The sequence below is a fragment of the Teleopsis dalmanni genome, chromosome X (genome assembly GCF_002237135.1).
Source record: "Teleopsis dalmanni isolate 2A chromosome X, ASM223713v2, whole genome shotgun sequence".
Classification (NCBI taxonomy): Eukaryota; Metazoa; Arthropoda; class Insecta; order Diptera; family Diopsidae; genus Teleopsis; species Teleopsis dalmanni.
This window is the reverse complement of record NC_051848.1, coordinates 38460610-38481748: the sequence shown is the minus strand read 5'-3', so window position 1 is coordinate 38481748 and position 21139 is coordinate 38460610. Positions and strand designations below refer to the sequence as shown.

At 28.9% G+C, this 21139-nt stretch overlaps 1 protein-coding gene and 1 non-coding gene across 2 annotated transcripts in view; one reads left to right on the top strand and one right to left on the bottom strand.

Moving 5' to 3' along the window:
* Positions 1-21139, top strand: part of LOC119688318 (guanylate cyclase 32E) — a 100526-nt gene that overhangs the window by 22594 nt on the left and 56793 nt on the right. Inside the window, exons 2-3 of the mRNA XM_038102996.1 lie at positions 5463-5596; positions 20091-20202. Of these exons, the coding sequence (XP_037958924.1) occupies positions 5463-5596; positions 20091-20202 (246 nt within the window). The remainder of the gene's footprint in view (positions 1-5462; positions 5597-20090; positions 20203-21139) is intronic.
* Trnag-ccc lies at positions 18058-18128 on the bottom strand. Its single transcript has one exon. It is a non-coding gene; the product is annotated as a tRNA-Gly (tRNA).

Below are 21139 nucleotides of genomic sequence, written 5' to 3'. Positions count from 1 at the left end.
CATTACTTACATAAATACTGATATGAACTTTATTTATTAAAACATAATTTTTTTTAATTTTAATATTTAGCATATATTTATTTATATAGTTAATTCCAACGAAAAATGTTGCCTTCGGTTTGAAATTTTTATACAGTTTAGAACTATAGGTATATTTAGAAACATATAAAAACTCAAATATTTGTTGTTAACCATACTTAACGTGACTGCAATTGTTGTTGCTTTCAATTCAAAACAAAAATTTAACACTGAGAGCTTAACTTCATTCTAAATTGAAACAAACAACAATTGTCGGGACTGCAATCATAACATACCCCCAAATTAGTCCTTATAATTGTTTGGCCCACTTTTTTATCAGATTTTGTTTTTTTTTTTTTAAATGATTCGATTTCTTTTCGTTTAAATAGTTTTTTGTGAATTGATATTCAGGCCACATAATTTCATCTACTTAATTCATAAGGTATCATTAAATTTCATTTTATAACCAATGAATGATATCCTTTACTTTATCGATCCTCTCATTGGTATATCGACAAGAGTGTGGACTATTTTGTATATTTAAATATCGAGAATAACAGTGAGCGCACGACTATTAGACTCCTGGTGGGGATAGAAAACTGTTATAGATATTTTCACACACCTGAGCAGCATTTTTTCAAATAACTTAATAAAATTATCAAATATATAAAAATTTAATTTATTATCCATTAATGAAGACAATTACTGGTATAGTATACCAGGATTAACACAGTCCAAACCACTTATTGATACCTATAATAATAAGATATACCAGGTTTGTATGAACCTATCAAAAGAAAAACATAGAATCATCACAGGAATCCTAACAGGTCACTGTAAACTAAAATACCTAAAATGAGGAGTCGGCCATACATGTACATACGACATATACTCCTGCGAATGTATATTCTTACGGAAGAGGAGATAAAACTCTGTATAATAGGTTCTATACTACTTTTAATTGATGCTACAGGGCTTAGAGAACTACCCCAAATCCAGAAGGGGGCACAATAGACCCGATGGTCGCAGTGCCACATCCCCTAACAATAATAATAAATAACGAAAACAAAAGCTTACCAGATGCAATTAATCGTGCCATAGTTATGGCATTTTAGGGTTTAGTTCTTGATACATACTGTTCAAAAAAAATAAATAGAGAATTGATCTAATAGATTTTACCACATACCAATTATTATTGATGTTTGGCATTATCTTCATTATTATCATTATATTCACTTCATTAAAAATTTAATATTTCTAAATGTGGAAATTTTTTCGCTATTAGATCTATTTCTAGTCGAAACAGATTTCTTGCCGAAGGACAATAAAATTTTATTCATTTCAAAATCAAGTAAAACAGAACAGCAATGAAAACTTTTGATAGGATTGATATTCAGATGTCTGAATTGGTGAATCAGCACCTTTACTCTATTTTATCTGTGGACAGTTTTAAATCAAACTAAACACGGGGCTTTACGGGGCTTTATAATATGATGGATCTGATGTCTTTGTATCTGCCTATGTCTATCAAATTTCGCTGTATTTTTAGGATACTGAGTGTTGGATCATTGTGTCTGTCAATTGTATTGAACAGTTTCAGAGCACGATCTTCAATGTATTTTTCAACTGATAGGATGATGATAGGAGATATTAGATAACGTTGTGTACTATAAATTCTTTTCAAAAAGATCTACAGTTCTATAGTGCATACATAACAATCCAAGTATCAAATGCGTAACAATTTTATAAACTCGCAGTCAAAGGATGTTCACGGAGTCTGTTTATTTCATATGAATTTTTTGTTTATTACAACTCTTGACTTCAAAGAGTCTACTGTTTACATTATGTCATTAAATGTTTACTTGTAGTTTGACACAAGTATAGAATGTCAGATGTAGATTTTGCATTCATCAAAAGTCTTCACAAATTAATTTATTCAATTTAGAATTTATTCAAATTTTATTTTAATTTTTTTTTTTCATATTATTATTTAGTTTTTCGTTGCAGATATCACAACGTTAAAAATATAATAGCTCGCGATATACACGTAATAGTATAAAAGCTTTGGTGTTGGTACATACATAGCGCTTAGACTCTTATCTATAGGAATGCTTGATATATTATAGTTTGCAACTTTGCACTTTGGCAATTTGGCAAGTAGAAATTCAATTTGAACTCTGCATAGACGTTGCAGGTACGGAAAATTTTAAATGTGCATCAAATTAATTTTACTTAAAATTTAAATGAATTTACAGTAGAAAACTTACTAAAGATGAGATGAGACTCCATGCCAGCAGTTTCAAAGTGTATGCTTCGTAAGTTTAGCTCTCGATTATTAAATCAGTGGAAGATATTTGGGTTATGTTAGTCTGAAAGATTATTTTAAAAGGTAAAATTACTTTATACGAGTATTAAGTACTTACTAAGATATCAAGTTTAGAAAAACACATTCGTGTGATTATTTGTGAGATATTAATTTTAAATAAGAAAAATCATTGTTGGTATGGAAATAATTGTGTTACAGCGGATATATTTTTAGCTTAATAAACTTAAAATATGATGTGGTGTGTAGCTTTTGATATTATCTTGTCAAAAACATGTACCTTTAACATCCACATTTTTGATTTCATACCGAAAAGAGTTAGTAATCACTTGATTGTAGTAGTTAGAAATAATAATTTATGCCACATCAATGTTATTTTTTAAAAATATATGTATGTATTATATCTCTAGACTAGCTGATACACCGTACAATGCGTTTTTGTGAATGAAATGGTAAATTCAAAGTTACTAATGAAATTTCATTGCCTCAAGTACTATAATTCAGTTCGTTGATATTTTTAGTAATCGATAAATGCATATCATCCTTAATTATACACAAAATCTATGAGAAACTGGTAATCAGATGACCGTAGCAATTAGAATTGACGATTCGTGTTGCACCACTCACATTTTCATGCAAATATCATCATATAGTGACTTTTCGGTGGTTGCAACGGTCTCTTGATATTCACTCGTTTATTTTCACTGCCTCACTGGCTATAATCCTCGAAGCAGAAATGAGTCTCAGTATTGAAGAAAATTCGATGCCTGCAATCGTCATTCAAACACTATTGATTCAATAGCTAGAACACTAATTGTTCTAGCATCAAATCAGCGTGTGTTCTACTCAATACTGGGACAGCTATCGGCTAAAGTTCTTGTGTTAAATGTATTTTTTTGTAGATGAAAATGAAATTTCAAATGCGGAATTTACCGTAATGTAGGTTCAAAAATTTACACGTCGTATAGTGGATAAACTTCCATTTTCTTCGACGCTTTCACTAGCAGCGGCAATATTTTCGGCAGCGCGTTCATTGCAATGATGTACATATGTTGCAGATACAATTTCCTCAAATTTGTTCACAGTTTTGCTTCTTGTTAGCTCAGACCGGCAATTATGTCAATTATTACCTACTTTTATTGCACTTAATGTACAAACTACAGAAACACAGTTTTTGTAGTAAGTTTTCTCAATTTAAAAGCATTCAGTGGTTATTAGCCGTTCCCTTTTGTAAAATGCCAAACTGTAAGCTAAGCACGTAATGCATAGGGGGACAATTGCGGCAGATATATGCCACTAAAATATTTCTGCCAAATTAAGACCAGAATATGCATATTTTATATTGATATTGATAACTTATATATAAATACGCATAAAATTTTTAATTCTTTTTAATTAAAATTTAAAAAAAAAAGTAAAATATTTTAGAAATAAAAGACAACAACATAAATATGACCATATGACTGACTCTACAATTTCAATATATTAACTAAAATCTTTGTCTTTGTCTTTTCATTGCTAATCGCTCTCTTTCCAATTTTCAAATAGTTTCTTGTCGTCATTAGACGCGTCACTTTTGGCAAGAAAAAATTAACAGAAGTTCTATTCCGTATATATTATATAAATATATATTATGAAATTTATATTCATGATACATACTAGTTGGGTTGATAAATGCCCGACCGAAGTAATAGAAATGCATTTTTTTTTGGAAAAATATATTTTATGCTTCAATATAGTCGCCTTTTAACTAGACACACCGAGTTCAACGTTGTTACAACATTTGGACACCTCTGAAATAATACGATTTATTAAGTCCTCCAAAATGTACCTCAGTTTCACATTCCACTTCATAATTTGATATAAATCTCTTGCCGTGAAGCCATCGTTTTAAGTTTACAACTAGGTAATAGTCACTGGGAACCTAATATAGAAAATACGTTGGATGAAGAAGCAATTCGTACCGTAATTCATTTAATTTTATCGTGGTTTTCATTGGCGTGTGAGCAGGTGCTTTATCTTTCATGAATAAAAATTTTTTCTTCAATATATTTGGCCGTTTTTCCTTAATTTCCTCATTCAAAAGATCCAATAATATCTAATAGTAGTTGATGTTTTTATTTCTTGTTTTTATTGGTCCAAACAGTCTATGAAAATTATTCCACTTGAATCCAAAATATGGAAGCCAAAACTTTTTCAGCCGATTGTTGAGTTCGTGGTCGTTTGGGAGCATTACCCACGGGCTCTATCCATTCTCTAGCTTGTTGTGTTATTTCCCTTAGTTGTGAAATAATGGATCCATATATCATCGATTGTCACTACTCGACAATTGATGCTCATATAGCTAGATTGTACATAAATATTTCCAAACAATGTTTTGAATGACGAAGTCGGTGCCGTTTTTGTTCTTTGGTTTTTGGTGAGCAAACTCGGCACTGAAAGCTTTTTCAAATATTCATGTAAAATATTCGATACACATGTATATGATATGTTTATCATCTCTGGTATTGACTATCACACGCAATGTCGTAGATTTTATCAATGTTTTTTTCAGTTGTAAGCTCTTTTGGACGACCCGGACGCTCTTCATCAAAAACACTTTTTCGACCACTTTTAAATTTAGTTTTCCAATATTTTATTGTTGTTAACGATGGTGTAAGGTTGTCGTAAACAGAATTCATTTCCAATTTGATTGCATCGTTATTCATGGCTTTCGAATGGAGAAATTTTTTTATTGAACGTTATTAAATTTTTTCCCAATAAAATAGGTGCACTATTTCAATAATTTCCAAAAAGGTAACCAAACATCTGATGAAGTCGAAACTTTTACAGCTGTCGTTTAAAACATGTCAGATATATAAAATATAATTGTTTTTGTTCTGACGTTGCCTCCTGTTGTGAAGTCCGGTAATTATCAATCCATCTAGTATATTTGGCATATAGTCGTAACAAAAAAAAATTTTTTTTGAAAACTAAAAAGTTATAAATGAATAAGAATAATTGAAAAAATTAAATTACAAAAAATATTTGCATATTACTTTTTAATTGTTTGCAATTGAAAATGAAAATATGTTTACAAATTTCCTGATAAGCACTTTTATTGATTGTAAAATATTTTTAGGTCACCCTAGGAGGTTTGCCACTTGCCGTAGAAAACATCAACAAAAATCCTGAGCTGTTGCCTGGCAAAAAATTAACTTTCAAAGCTTTTGACATTGGACAAACAATTTCAGCTTATCGTGTCCAAACTATAAGGTAAGAATATTTGTCCCTATAAATTACTCAAAAAATTCAAAATTCATAATAAAAACTGAAAAAATATATTAAGCTAAATACAATGGTACAGGCTCAAGTGTCTGCAAAAGATGTTTGGATCTTTGCAAAATTTGCAAACCGGATATAAAACTTCCTTTAAATGCTTACAAAATATTTTTAAATTATTCATAAAACCACACTCACTTAATTTTTGTTTTTATAAATAAAAATACAAATTTATTATATATATAAAAATATTAAATAACAAATAAATCATATTTGAGGTTTACAGATGAAGTAATACAATTTTCGTGGAACAAAGGATTTATTTACTGAAAAAATGTATCTGTTTTTATTTATATTTTCAAATATTGATAAAGATATTTTTATAAGATACTTTGTTGATTTCCAGCTAGAAGTTTCTTTTGTTTGCACAAATTTTGAATATTTACTGGAATAAGAAAATTGTTTGAGTTATTGTTGTATGATGAGAATCATTCAACTCCATTAGGTTCAACTTTTGTACTTTAAATGTTAATGCTAAAAAAATTATGGAGCTGTAGTAATGTAAATACTCCAAGACATATAATTTTTAAATAGTAATTCTTAAACGCGAAGTCTTGGTAAAAGTCATTTATCTTGGAGTAACGTTACTATTATCTAGCACAGGGCTGTACAGACCAGATGCGATCGCGGGTTAATACAAATCACTAAATAATTTAGAGGGCCACAGAAATAAATGCATACGTTCATAATTTTTTTAAGTGAGCGGCGTTTCCCTTTTCAGCCTCATAAAAATTTTTGAGGGGGACATCAAATTCAAAACAAAAGTGTTGTGATGAATTTACATCGGTTCATGGTATTTTCCGGGTACCTTTCTTACTTCGTCTTTTACCGGAATTATCCTAAGGTTCCGATGGATTTGGATGTTAGTTACATACCAACACTCCATGTTTACCATTTTTACCGCTTTTTTCTCCAAAACGTATAAAAATTGTAGTAATTTGCTCCTAAAAGGCGTAAAATCTGTTATTTATAACTAAACAACACTGCTACGCTGACTCTCATGCCGGAATTTGAACCAACATATTATTTTTTCTCTCAATCTCAAATTTATAATTTGCATTGAAAACAACAATAATTGTACTCATGCCGTGCCCGAGACACTCTTCATACCAGGGCCTTTACTGAGCTTTTAGAAACGCAAAACTATTTTGTGATTTTAGTTACTATTTCCTCAACTGTCCCTTAAGTTTAATAATAATAATGGATGATGGACTGTTACTGAGCACAAAATTATTTTGTAATTTTCTTTTTAAATTAAAGTGCTAGTATATAACAATTTTTTTTATGTTGAGTCCTTCCTAAGTTGTTTGGAATATATGAATAAAATATGTTCTGTAATTTTCTTCTTGAAAAAGTTAATGAGGAGAGTAGAGATTTTGGCCTATCCATGAGTATTAAAAAAACCAAGTACATATTTTTCAGTAAAAAACTGATAATTATTGAACGAGTAGCTAAATTTAAATACCTTGGTTGTGGGTTATTTGAAGAGTGAACATCAGATCAAGAAATCATATTTCGAATAGAGATGACTAAAACCCCTATCCACAAATTTAAAAAAAGTGCTATGCAATAGCAACAACAGCATCAACTTACGTATTCGCTATGTTAAATGCTATGTCTGATCCATTCTACTCTATGGCTTGGAATCTGACTTTAAAAATCGTAATAATGAACAAAATCGAAGCGTTTGATATATGGTGGGTCAGACGTATTGTGAATATTGCTTGGGCGGACAAAGTTTTAAATGAAGAAGTTCTAATAAGATTAAGAAAAGATAGAGAACTTCTAAAAACTATCAAAATAAGAAAAACGAGGTATTTTGATAATATCATTCGAAGTCCAAAATATGAATTGCTACAACTGATTGTGGAAGGCAGACGGTATGGAAAGAAAACAATTATTTTTGTTGAGGAACATCCGACAGCGGACGGGGTTAAGAACGATTGGAGACTTAGTACATACTGCTAGAGACAGAGAGAACTTAAAAACCATTATTTCTAACATATTGTAATTTATATAATTGTATAACATTCAATTTTTGAATAAACAATTAAAGAAGAAGACTGGCACACATAACAAAATTTAATGTTCAACTTTGAAAGCGCATTGATTCTTAAAAGCAGATATCTATGTTATATGTGCAAATTTCAAAACAATTAGTAATTCCCTCATAAATATTGTCGTATACTTCTTTCAACCGACTAAACTGTTTTTAATTAAATTCTCAATTTAAGTTTAAGAAGCATACAACCTTCACAAATCAAGATAAAAAAAATTTCGTTTTATTGATTACAATTTGAAAGGTATCAGTACGTTGTCGATGTGGATACATCGTTCCATAATTTGTTGCAGACTTCGGATTTTATTCAAATGGATTTTAACAAAATCTTTCAATGTTGAGTTCACAAATTCTAAACAGAAGTGAAATACAGCACTTTTGGTTAAATGAATTATTTTCATAAAATATCCATTTTGACTGTTAACTAAAGTACCAGTAAGAATTTCTTCTGCTGACTGTGAAGTACATACCATATATGAAGTTGTGAATTGCTTTTGACGTTGTTTACAAAACAATAAAAAAAATAAAAATAGATGCAATACAAATGTGGAGGATTAATAGTTTACGACTTCTGAAATCTCTTTCGATTTCTAAGTGCTCTACTAGCACTTGAAAAATTAGTAACGTAAAAAAAATATATTATAGTTGAATGTATATAGAAGCAGTAGTAGACTTTCAACTTATTTTCTTTTTTGAAAATACTTTTTTTGAAGTACTTGGATTCGTACATGTCATATTATGCATATACAAAAGACCATTTTAGCCTACATACTCATATTTTATCGTTTTTTTCTTAAAAAAAGGTAAAAATGTGTTTAAAAGTATACAAAATAAAAAAAAAACAATTTAAGATGGTTGTGCTTTGGTTGTGCTGAAACTTTGATACCCTTAACACAAAATTTTAAATCTATATTAAGTTCTTATGTTTATATGATATATATATAATATACAATGAAATACATACATTGAAAAATGAAAAAGTTATTTTAACAGAGTAACACTCTGGCAACTATCTTTCAGTTCACCACACTCAAAAATCTCGCGGAAGATTGTGTGAAAAATCTTTCATATTCTGGCAAACATCTTTCAGTTCACCACACTTAAAAATTTTGCGGAAGATTGTGTGAAAAATCTTTCACATTCTGGCAACCATCTTTCAGTTCACCACACTCCAAAATCTTGCGGAAGATTGTATGAAAGATTATTCGTATTCAGGCAGCAGTCTTGTGCAAGACTGAAAACTCTGAAAACAATAAATTTTGCATTCCTTAATTCCTCAAAGTTGCTTAAAGCATCAATACCATTGTGGTTTTTTCGGTATCGATGCTACCATAAACTGCTAGAACCAGCTAAAATCTTACAACCGGTCTTCCGGTCGATCCTACAAAGATCTTACGAAAGACTTTTAAAGATCTTTGCCAGATTTGCCCTGTAAGAAAAATATATACCAAAATTGTTCGTTTATTTGCGAGCTATATATAGATCTAAATTGATCAATCTTATTTTATTACACTGGTTACGTACTCAAATTATGCTCAAGTTCCATATTTAAAGTACATATCAAAAAAAAAAAAGAATTTCTTTCTGACAGATTCAAACTACTGTCTAAATCGGCAGAAGTGACAGTTATATGTAAGTCTTAACCGATATTAACAAAATTCTGTATATTGTGTTCTATAAATATAAGTACATTTGACAAATTGAAGATTTGTTGTTGTTAAATCCAAAAAAATTAAATAAAATAATTTTCATTTGGAGCACTGATTCGCGAATCGGTAGAAATTTATACGCGTCTCTTCCATCCTCATGCATATATGCCAATCATTCTTGCTTTCTTCTTCCTCTTAATTTTTTCTTTTTATATTCTCAATCTCAATCTCAAACTATTGACTAGAAGATTGAATAATAATCGTGTGTTATTGTGCCTGCCTGCTTATTGGCAATTTTCTGATAAAATAATTAAACCAAATAATGTGAACTATTAATTGGTTTTTACGTAAATTCAACTGGATTAAGTGAAGGAATGCATGAACTATTCTAAACAAATAAACTATTCTATACAAATAACTTTTCAAATATAAGCCGGTTGCACTATAATTAGTATAATTAATATTAAATTTTTGTATCAACACCGGCAAGCAATTGTAAAATAACTTTGTATTTATATAAGCTACTTTGAATGGTTTAATTAAATTTTATACAAATCGATTGAGATTCAAATAAGAGCTCCACATGTATAAATAATAGATTTATTTTAACAATATATTTATGTAAGCTTTGAAAACATATAACTTGATATGTAAGTAAGTGCTGCCAAATACATATTAAATATCAGTATAATTGATAAGGGTTTATATATTTGTTTTCAATTAGATTTGTCAAACCAAAATTAAAATATTAAATTGAAATAATTATTTTCTCAGAATTTATTTAAGCACCAAACATTTGTGACTTAAAATTGTATATTCGTATATAAAATTGTGCTTATTACTTCATTATTACGAAATATGTAAACGTACTTGATCTCCCGTAAAAATAAGTTAACATGTCTTTTGTTTTTCAAGTATAAGATACATTATTATTCAACAAAATAACAGCATTTTGTTCTATTTTAAATACTTTCGTGGAATAAAATATCGCAATTCTTTTTCAGTTAAAAACTCTATACTCTTATACTCGTAAAAATATGAAGGACAGCATCTAGTTCTATTTTAAATACTTTCGTGGAATAAAATACCGCAATTCTTTTTCAGTTAAAAACTTTATACTCTTGTACTCGTAAAAATATGAAGGACTTTTAACAAAAGTTTCATGACACGCAGAATTGAATAAATCCGTAATTTTTAAAAAACAACTTAGAGTTGTCTCTAACTCTAAGAAACAACAAGTCTTGTTTTCTTATTAAATATATTTTATAATATTAATTTAATAAACCTACATCCATCCAAAGACATATTAAATAAAATTTAAATATAATTCTTAACATGAATATAAGCACAGAGCGAAGTAACATATCTAGCAGTCCTCAACTCACAAATAAATAAATAATATTAATTTAACTAATTTTTATTCCTTGTTTCATTAAGTTCACTTTATTTTGTTTAAAAATAAATTTGAATTTATATGGTTGATCCAAGAACCGTAACAGTTCTCATTAAAAAATAAAATTCACCTTTTAACTGTTATCATTCGCATTTGAAAATAAAACTCAAAAAATAATAATTAAATTTGCTTTCTATTATATTTATCAAAAATAATTATTATTTTATATCCTTTATTTTTTCACGCAAAAAAATAACTCTTACAATCTTCTATTTATTTTAAAACGTACTAATATTATCTGCGTCTAGATATCATTATTGTGCATTAAACAGAACTAGCTGCGTCTACATATCGTGATTGTGCCCAGAATATTAGCTATATCTAGACATCACTATTATGCCTTGAATACTTATAGCTACATATCGTTACTGTGCCCAGAATATTAGTTGCGCTGACGGGGTGTATAGCTTTGTCTATACAATATTACTGTGCTTTGAACAATAGTTGCGTCTACGGATTGTATAGCTGTGTCTATACAATATTTGTGTGCTTTAAATATATAGCTACGTTTGTTAATATTCTTATTTGTGATTTAAACTCTTACATTTTGTTTATATATAATTACCGTGTGCATCAAGTTTATTGAAGAATAATAATGATATATACCGATTGAAATAAAATAAGGGATTTATTTCAAACGTAAGCTGAGACCATAGAAATACGATCGACAAGCGGCCCAGCGAATCGAAGTCGAGCTAGAAATACAAATATTCTTCTAAGGACCTTGGCTGCAGCTGAACTATATATATATATATAAAAAAGAAAAAAATTAAATATTCTAAACACTGCAACTGACTATAAGGCTTTGAATAAATTGGAATCTCCTTTTACTGAAATTAATAAAAAAAAATTAAAATCCCAAACCCTAGTTTGTCAATATGTTACTACACCACAACTTCTATGCTGTCTTTGATTTCAAATAAACAAATACAATTGTGGCTTAAAATGTAACTCTAGTTTTTTTTCAAAAAAAAAATTAAGAGGTTTTTTCGAACAGTTGTGAAATACAACAACAAAAATTTTATTTTTTATATTATTTTAATTAATTGAATTTTTGACTGACCATACAGCTGTTTCGAGTATTGCCAAATACCCTTCATCAGTGGTCTTGGAAATAATTCTTGTATTTAATTATTCGTAAATAATTATTTTTGACAAATTAAAAAATTCTTTAACTCGAAGTCTTCATAAGTCGAACCATTTTTATGCAAAATGGTACTTGGAGTTATGAAAGTTTGGCGGTATTTGCCTTTTTGACGAAATTAAGTTCTGTTTTTGTTTTATAAAACTAAAAATAAAATAAAAAGAAATATCTAATTAAATTTGATTTCTTTATAGTTTAATTAAAAATTTAAAATTTTATTACATTAGTTGAATTAAAGAGAAATTGTAATTCTCAGTATCTTTCATTTTTTTTTACTATATATAAATTGGTAGATTCTGCAGTAACTGAATTTTTTAATATACAATTTTATATTTTTTAGAATTATGTAACAGAAAAAAAAAGTATTTGATGCTGTGACAATGGCGGCCTTGCGCCCATTATGACCTTGCAAGAAGTTCTATATATTTCTTAAAATCTTAAATACACTTACTAGAGAAGAAACTATTTTGTTTGTATCTGATTACGTATATAAAAACATTTCTTAACAATGTATATATTCAATGTTTTTACGTCTTGTGGGTATCAAAGTTAGAATTTGCTTCTGATTGATGCAGGTAATTTTTCTACAACAGCGAAAACGGTTTATCAGTAAGATCTATCTAGTTTTTTCAAAAATGACCTAAAAATCTATCTCTGAACAAAATTTTTGGCAATTTGATAATGTTCTGATATGCATAGGTAGGTAGATAGGTTGAAGTGGCGGCTTAGTGTCCCAAAAAGCCCAGTTGAGCTCAAATAATGGCCCATTGTGGTACCATAGATGATATGCATAAATGGCCAGAGAAATAAAACTGATGATTCTAGAAAAGCGTTAAACAAGCTCAATTGTTTGTTAAAGGAAACAGAATAGCAAAGAGAAACGTTTGTTCAGTTATGAACATATTGATGAATCCATCCAATCTGTTGATATACAGTATTAAGTAAATTTGGTTTCATATATGACATTAATCATGTGATTAATGTGATGAAAAGTATATCACACAAAGACATTCTCAAACATTGTAACACTTTAGGTATAATACTTCGAGAACGTGCAAACACCGGTATTCATTCTTTTGAACTGTATCAGGAACTGCAGTTTTTACAGTCGCTTAGTAGACTCAATCAATGATATAAAACAATTCATTCAGATTATTAAAGAAAATAATTTAGAAAAAGTATATCCGAATTTTTATATATGGCGTTTTCGATTGGTAAATCTGGATTTAATCTAGATGTACTCTCGATTTGAAAAATTTTGTTTGACATTTTTAGAGTAATCTGACACTTTTGTGCTAGTGTTGTTAGACATTTACATTTTTCACTTATACACATATCGAATCAAATCACAGTTTAAAAGTCAAATTATATAAAACAGCTGTTAATTTCAGGGTAATCTTGTTACTCTGGCAAAACATGTCTTATAAATTAATCTCAAGTGTTATACATTTTGCCCGAGATTTACCAATCGAAAATAAAATCACATTAAAAGTGCATTAAAAGAACAATAAAAGAACATCTCGATTGAAAAAAATTACCCCAGAATCATGCTCATAGTTCCAGTCAGCACAGCCTCTGCTGAAAGAACTTTCTCAAAGTTAAAATTGAATAAGACCCACTTGAGAAGTACGATGAGTTAAGAGAGAATATCTGCCTTGGGGTAAATGCATCAATTGAAACAAAAATAGCACCTGGTGCAAATTATGATATAGTTTTATAAAAACTTCAGTGAGACTTAAAGTAGGAAAATTCATTTGTTTTAATTTATGTTTATTTTAATTTGATTAGCAATAAATCATTTATGAATGCTTCGTCGTACTAATAAATGTAATTTATTTATTTCTATAACTTAGTAATAAAAGAAGCATTTCTGATGTCGCCGACGTCCAGAGTTGGTCTAGCTCCGCCACTGCCTATCAAACGTCAAAATATGATTTTGTTGATGTCAATAGTGGTGTTCATATATTTCATAGGCAAATGTACATAAATTGCTGATTTTTGCTTACTAGAAAATAAAATAATATACCAACAACTATTGACAGAATGAGTTCTGCTAGTGTTTCAAATATTGAAATTTTTTAAAAAGTTTAGTCAAAAATACTGAGAACAATTACTGGTGCGCCATGGTATATTAGGAATGAAAATATCCATCGAGATCTACAAATTCCCTTAGTTAAGGCAGAATTTGATAATATAAGAAAAAAATATAATCAAATGCTTAGCAAAGAATCTATCGCTTCTATTCTATACTTCCCGCTCAAAAGACCTGACCGTACAGCTATTAATTAAAATTTAATAGGTACAAGTAAAAACTCCATTCTTTTCTTAGTGATCTGACAAAGCTCAATTGTTTTCTTAATGAACCACTTAACATTCATTCCAATGAAATTTACTTATACTATTTTATATTATACAATGTATAGTTGAAATAAAAAATTGTAATATTATGTAATTAGAGATAAAATTTTAAAACTTATTGTTAGTCTCATCGTACTTACAGGACACTGTAGACTTAACTACCACATGAAGATTATAGGTGTGGTAGAAAGTGACTCCTGTCGACTCTGTTATGAGGAGAAGGAAACATCAGAACATGTTCTATGCAACTGCCCAACGGTTGCAAGACGTAGGCTTGATTACCTTGGAAGCGGGATATTAGTCCCAAGTCAAATAGGTAAAATTAAGCCCACAGCAATTACAAGCCCACAGCTTTAATAGCACTCCAAAAAAAAATGTATTACCGTACTGACTTATCTATGTTTGTCTGAATATTAAGGATTATAACTTTAAGGTAATTCTGATTCTTTAACAAAAATAGTGTATATAAATAGTGTATACAAATATTTTACTATTGAATTGACGTTATGTTAGAATCCAATATGAAGCCGACACAGGATACTACATTTGCAACTTACACCTCCATACAGTAGGCATTTTTGCGTCAGACGAATATACGTACAAATGGTTTGAAGTAGAAGAGCCGATGGATCATTTATTCATTAATTGCATACTTCTATCATGGGGTCAGCAATTAATAGTTAAAAAGTGAGAACTAACAAGATAGGCTACAAAGTTTAAGATACAACTGAATTTTCATGACATTATCAGAAATAGATCAATTTTGCAGGGAACATTCATGTGTTCTACTTTTCTTGATTAAAAATTAAAAACTATTAAGAGCGCCAACTAAATCTCAGAATATGTCAAAAAATATGTCAAGTATGGTTTAAGCGGAGAATGTCAATTTTTTATATTAATTTCACATTAATTTTCAGTTGGTAAGCACTAAGTTCTTGGTATTAGGTTTCATAGAAATTACTTTGTAATGTATTTTTAAATATTATAGTTTTTGAAATAAATGCATTTTTATTTTGGAACATACGACAAAAAAATATAAATATTATAATTCCCATCAATTTGATTTTAAAGTTGATTTGATTTATTGAGAATTATAATTCTTATCTGGTTTGTATAAATATGTTTATAAGTATAACTGAAAGAAATTGGATAAAGTGTTAATTTTAATATAGAATTTAAAGTGTGCGGTTCTTCGTTGTCCATACACATAAAATTGGATACTGCCTTTGTAAATATGATATAAAAATATGAGATACATTTGTTTTAAACAGTACTCTTATGTACCATTATAAATTATGAGTAGTAGTTAAATACTACAATAAATTAATTCCACAAATTTTAAAAATTTTAATATAGTTAACTAGGGAACAATATTCAAAATTCATTTTTGAGGTTAAAATATGAATACTAAGTAATCGAAAATTAAAATCTCAGATAGTATCTCAAGATAGTATCAAATAATATTGTGCTCTATGTCGAAATTTAATCAAATCCTAAACGATTCGTAGTGTTGTATCAGTTATAGGTGACTTTAACAAATATTAGTTCCTAATATGGACAAAACAGTTCAAAAAAAGTGACCGTTTTTATCACATGCGAAAATCAATGATTTCAATAAAGTTCTGATACCAGGGTTTAAGGTTATTTATATAACTGAAAGAATATACCCTTCTTAATTAATTGAATGTATTCACATATGAAGGTGTTGTTTATATAATTTTTATCACGACAAAAAAGAATCATATTATGTGCCCATAAAAATAAATATCAAAATTAGCAAACATTTTATATTACTTATATATAATCAGAAAATAAAATAAAAAAATGAAACTAAAAAATCAAAGAATAAAATTAAGAAAATTATAATTAAACATAAAGAATTGTTTTCTGTTATTTTAATTAATTGAATTTTCGGCTGACCATACAGCTGTCTCGAGTATTACCAAGTACCAAGATTATCAGTGGTCTTGAAATTATTTCTTATATTTAATTATTCGTAAATAATTTTCTGAGACTGCAAGTACCAAGGGTACAATTCGTAACTTTCTGACAGGTTTTTGTCTCTAGAAAGGAACTTTATATTACATCTCACAAAGAAATTGAGAATGGGTAAGATGTAATCAATATTATTTGAAGTAAAATTGAAAAGATTTAGAACGAAGCCGTTTCCATACTCACTAGCCTTCCACTGTGAAGCAACCTTTAAGTTTAAAAGTAGATAATGGTGACATTTGTTTACTTTAATGATTATGTGGCATTAGGTGCAGCATTAGGCCCAACTCAATAGATGGCGTGGTACTCAGTTGATGCAATATCTGATAATAAATTTATCTATCAAGGAAATTATTACTGATGAATAAGTTAGAGTAAGTATAATACTCATATTATTAAACACAAATTAATTGTTTCGTAAAGTACTTTAATACTTGTAGTATAATAAGAAGGATACTCAACTTATGCTGTAATTATTTATTGTAAACATTTTATTTTTATTTTATTTCATTTAAAAATTTTATTAAAAAATGTATTTCATTTAATATCTCAGAATTTTTTCATACCTAGGTTTTCCTTTATTTACATTTTCTGCATATATCCATAGAGAAGTTCATTTATCACATATTTAATGGCAGATGCTTGCCACTGTCATTGAAATTTCTGTTTCATCGGAATCTGTATGATTCCAAATTTGCCATATTCTCTTACCATATATCGTGTGAACCCGCATCTGGTCTTCGTGAAAAAGAGTTGATCATCCAGCATAATATATGCATTTGATTCAAAATAATCTCTATTATAACAAAAAAATTTTCGAAACTGCTGAAATAAAAACAAATTAGGTTCTCTACAAAAATTGATTTCTTTAATATTATTTTCGAAACAAATAAAACATAGAGTTTCTGCAAAATTTTGTATGTTAATAGATTCAGAAAAATTTTTTTTCAAAAGTTTTTACAGTATAGATTTATAGGAATGGACTACTCATCTTATGAATATTAATGAACTTCATTCGTTTTGCATTTTTTGGGGTCTAATGATGGTTAAGAAAATATAATAATAACGTGATAACGAGTAGTTTTCTTACAAAAAAATATATTTTAATATCCAGGAAAATATTTATTTCTTATTCACATTTCAAAATATCACACATTTTTTTGCTTAGCAAACAACAACGGTCACACACAGCACTTTTGAATGCTACAAGTGATTCCAATCATTTATTTTCGATAAGTATATTCACACTCACTTGAGTATATGCTATGATTCATGATTCACTTATAGGTACTACTCTAATTAGAAATGAGTATGTATTCTTGTGAAACTGATACGTTAGCACCGGTTATCCTTAACGAATATACTTTTAAATCATTTCTGCGGCGAATATAAATGCATAATGATAATGTGTGAGAAAAATATTTTTACTCATTTATATTTGATTTTTCATGAGTGTACTCTGAGTGTTAAAATTATGAATTATTGCAGTCCTCTGGTGTCTTTGTAAGTGCGATTTTCTATTAATGTGAATATAAGTTTAGGCAAATCTAAATCTAAATCTAAAATAAATAATATAGTATAAATAATATAGTATAAATAATATAAAAATATAATTATTAAATTATATGAAGTAAATTTAATAATTTTGTCAAATATATTGTTAGAGCTAATAAGTATGAATTGTTCGATTTATTTCCAACTAATTGAAATTAAAAAATATGAAATGTTATATAAAAAACTTGCATCGACCGGGAATCGAACCCGGGCCGCCCGCTTGGGAAGCGAGCATTCTACCATTAAACCACCGATGCTCTGAAAGGATTGAATTAAAATATATATATAGGATATTCCTGATTCTTAAAAAGAAAAAATTTTAGCATATGTCGATCACTTTTTCATTAATTTTATTATTTATTAATTCACTAATTGAAAACTAATAGGTTAATTTTGTTTCAAATTCAAAAATAGATAAAATTTTTAATATTTATAAGGAATATGGATATGTGCATTTGATTTTACAAAGGATCTTCTTCCAAATACCTAGTGTCACCTATACGCAATTTCTGATACCTTAAATAACCCCAAGGAATATTGGGTATCCGATCATACTAGCGTATTGACACTACATGGGTTAGCCGATGGCCTTAAATAAATTAAAAAGACAGTAAAGAACAAGATGATATTATTTGGGACTCGAAGTGTGAAATGGTTCATCTTTGATGAGTGGTATTTTCAGAACTTCATGAATCTTATCGTCCCCTATATACGGATATTGGATTGAACACGTTGAATTAAGTCAATGTTAGAGGAACATGCGTTGCTCCATAATTTAGCACCATATTTTCAGATTGGCTTAAGTGAACTATTATAGAGCAACACTTTGTGATTTAGCCGTAACATGGAGTTTTTGCTATAACCAATAACCAAAGAACTTTTGGTGCCTTTAGCTTTATTTGACTTCACTTAGCTTTAAGATGTTTGCGTCAATTTAGTCTCCAATCCAAATGAACACCCAGATACAATACGGTGTTTGATTATGGAGTAGTGATGCTGTTTAGGCTAACTGGGAGATATGTATCGTTACACAGGGTAAACGTTACATGCATGCTTTAACTTTTGTTTATGCAAATACGTCACTTGATCAGTCAAGTTTCAATGAGTTCGAGTTGTTCAATTTAGTCTCTTGGTGTTATGAATCTATTTTGATGAGAACTAAGGATAGCGGTATCATCAGCTAACATAGAAGTGACAAGTCGAGTGTTCTTTGGTATATTCAAACACTCGTTTGGTATATTCTGTCAAGATTAGCTATTGTATAGCTTTCAACCTTTATACAAAACGTTCTGTCCTGAAGATATGATCTAGTATTTTGTGAGTGTAATTGGGACTATAAAATCTCTAAACTGGTATAACTTCAATCTAAAATACTAATGACGAACAAAGTATTAACAAGGCTAATAGTATGGATAATTACTCATTTGAAAATAAGAACTTTACAAACTTCAAATATGAGATTAAAAGGAATGCCACTTAATAAAAAAAACAAATCAAAACTTTTGCTTCCATTTAACAAAGATACAAATTATGATAAGTTTATCAAAGTCCAGTGGGTTAAATAGATTCGCGTTTTTAAGTAGATAGTAAAAAATTATTCAAGACTATTCAATGTTAATGACAATAAGGAGAGGACACCGTAAGCATAGTTGAAAGGCTGTCTTGGAGGCTATGCAAGAGCTGTGAGGTTAAAAAACCGAATAAGTAAAATTGAATAAAGGGGTTATATAGTCCGCACTGTGCAGAATGAGTAAAAATGTTCCGGATAACTGTAAAAAAAATTAAATTTAAAAAAAATGTGATTGTAATATATGAAAACACTGAATAATGCAACTTTCAAGCAGCTGTTTTGTTCATATAAAAAATTACAGTTTTTATGTGGTAAATTTAATGGCAGGAACATGTTGCAATATTCATCAATTTGTAAAATTTTAATTCCTAATTATTTTTAATTGTAAATGACATTGTGTGATTTTACAACAACAAAAAAAAATTTTTTTTTTCGAGTTTTAAATTAATTTTAAAATAACATTAGTCTAAGTACAAGCCTTTGCAGGTTTGTGTGAGTCAAATATACATCGTGTGCTCCAAGGGCACTTAATGCATTTAAATTATATATTTGCTTTTAATAATTGTAATTAATAAAACTAAAATATTTATTTAAAAATAATTGAAAACATTGTGTTTACAAAAATGTAATTAATTGACATAATTTACAGATTTATGACACAAATGCGTGAGGAAAACGTTGTCGCTTTCATTGGTCCAGACGAGAGCTGTACATATGAAGCTTTATTGGCTTCGGCATGGAATATTCCTATGATATCATTCGTATGTACACTAAAATAAAATATTATATATATTTTTTATACTTTCTTAGATTTTTAAATAAATAAATTGTAATATTATAAATAATTTTAATTATGGGTCTTATCAAATTGTAACCCAAGGCATCATATTATTTGATTTAATAACATTTGTCATTTCACCCATTACTAAATTTATTTAAACTATGGAAACTTTTAACAAAAATGATGATAATTTTTCGCCACAAGTATTTTTTGGTGATGTGAATCAATTTTTGTTTTGTGCATATATCAACAAAACAAATTGTCTTGAATAGTAACGTATACTATATAATATGGTTTTTAATTGTTATAGCCCCTGTAGGTGTGATAGCCACGTAATCTTTTTAAAAATTACGAAAGTGTGACCAAACCATCAATTCTTATCAAAACTTAAACATAATTATATACTTTTTTTAATATTTGTGTTTTCGATAGGACGTTACCAAAAACCATACAATATGTTTTGTTTGGCTTAGTCCTTTGGAAAAGTTCCTGAGTATGTGAGTTTTGATCACATCGTCAATGAAAAGTGTTTAGCTAAGGCATTTGGACTCTACGAAACAGCATCTAAGGACGTGCAACACAATTCCGTATTGGTCGAAGTAACAAACGTAAACTTTGTTTCGGATACGAAGTATCCGAGATTACCACACCACCTCAGATAGAATTCTGAGGAATTCATTGATCACATCGTCAATGAAAAGTGTTTAGCTAAGGCATTTGGACTCTACGAAACAGCATCTAAGGACGTGCAACACAATTCCGTATTGGTCGAAGTAACAAACGAAAATATTGTTTCGGATACGAAGTATCCGAGATTACCACACCACCTCAGATAGAATTCTTACAAGCCCCTCTTTCTGAGAAGCGTGATGAGGCAATTGTTTCGTATATCTGATCACAGTATACCAGAAATTCTG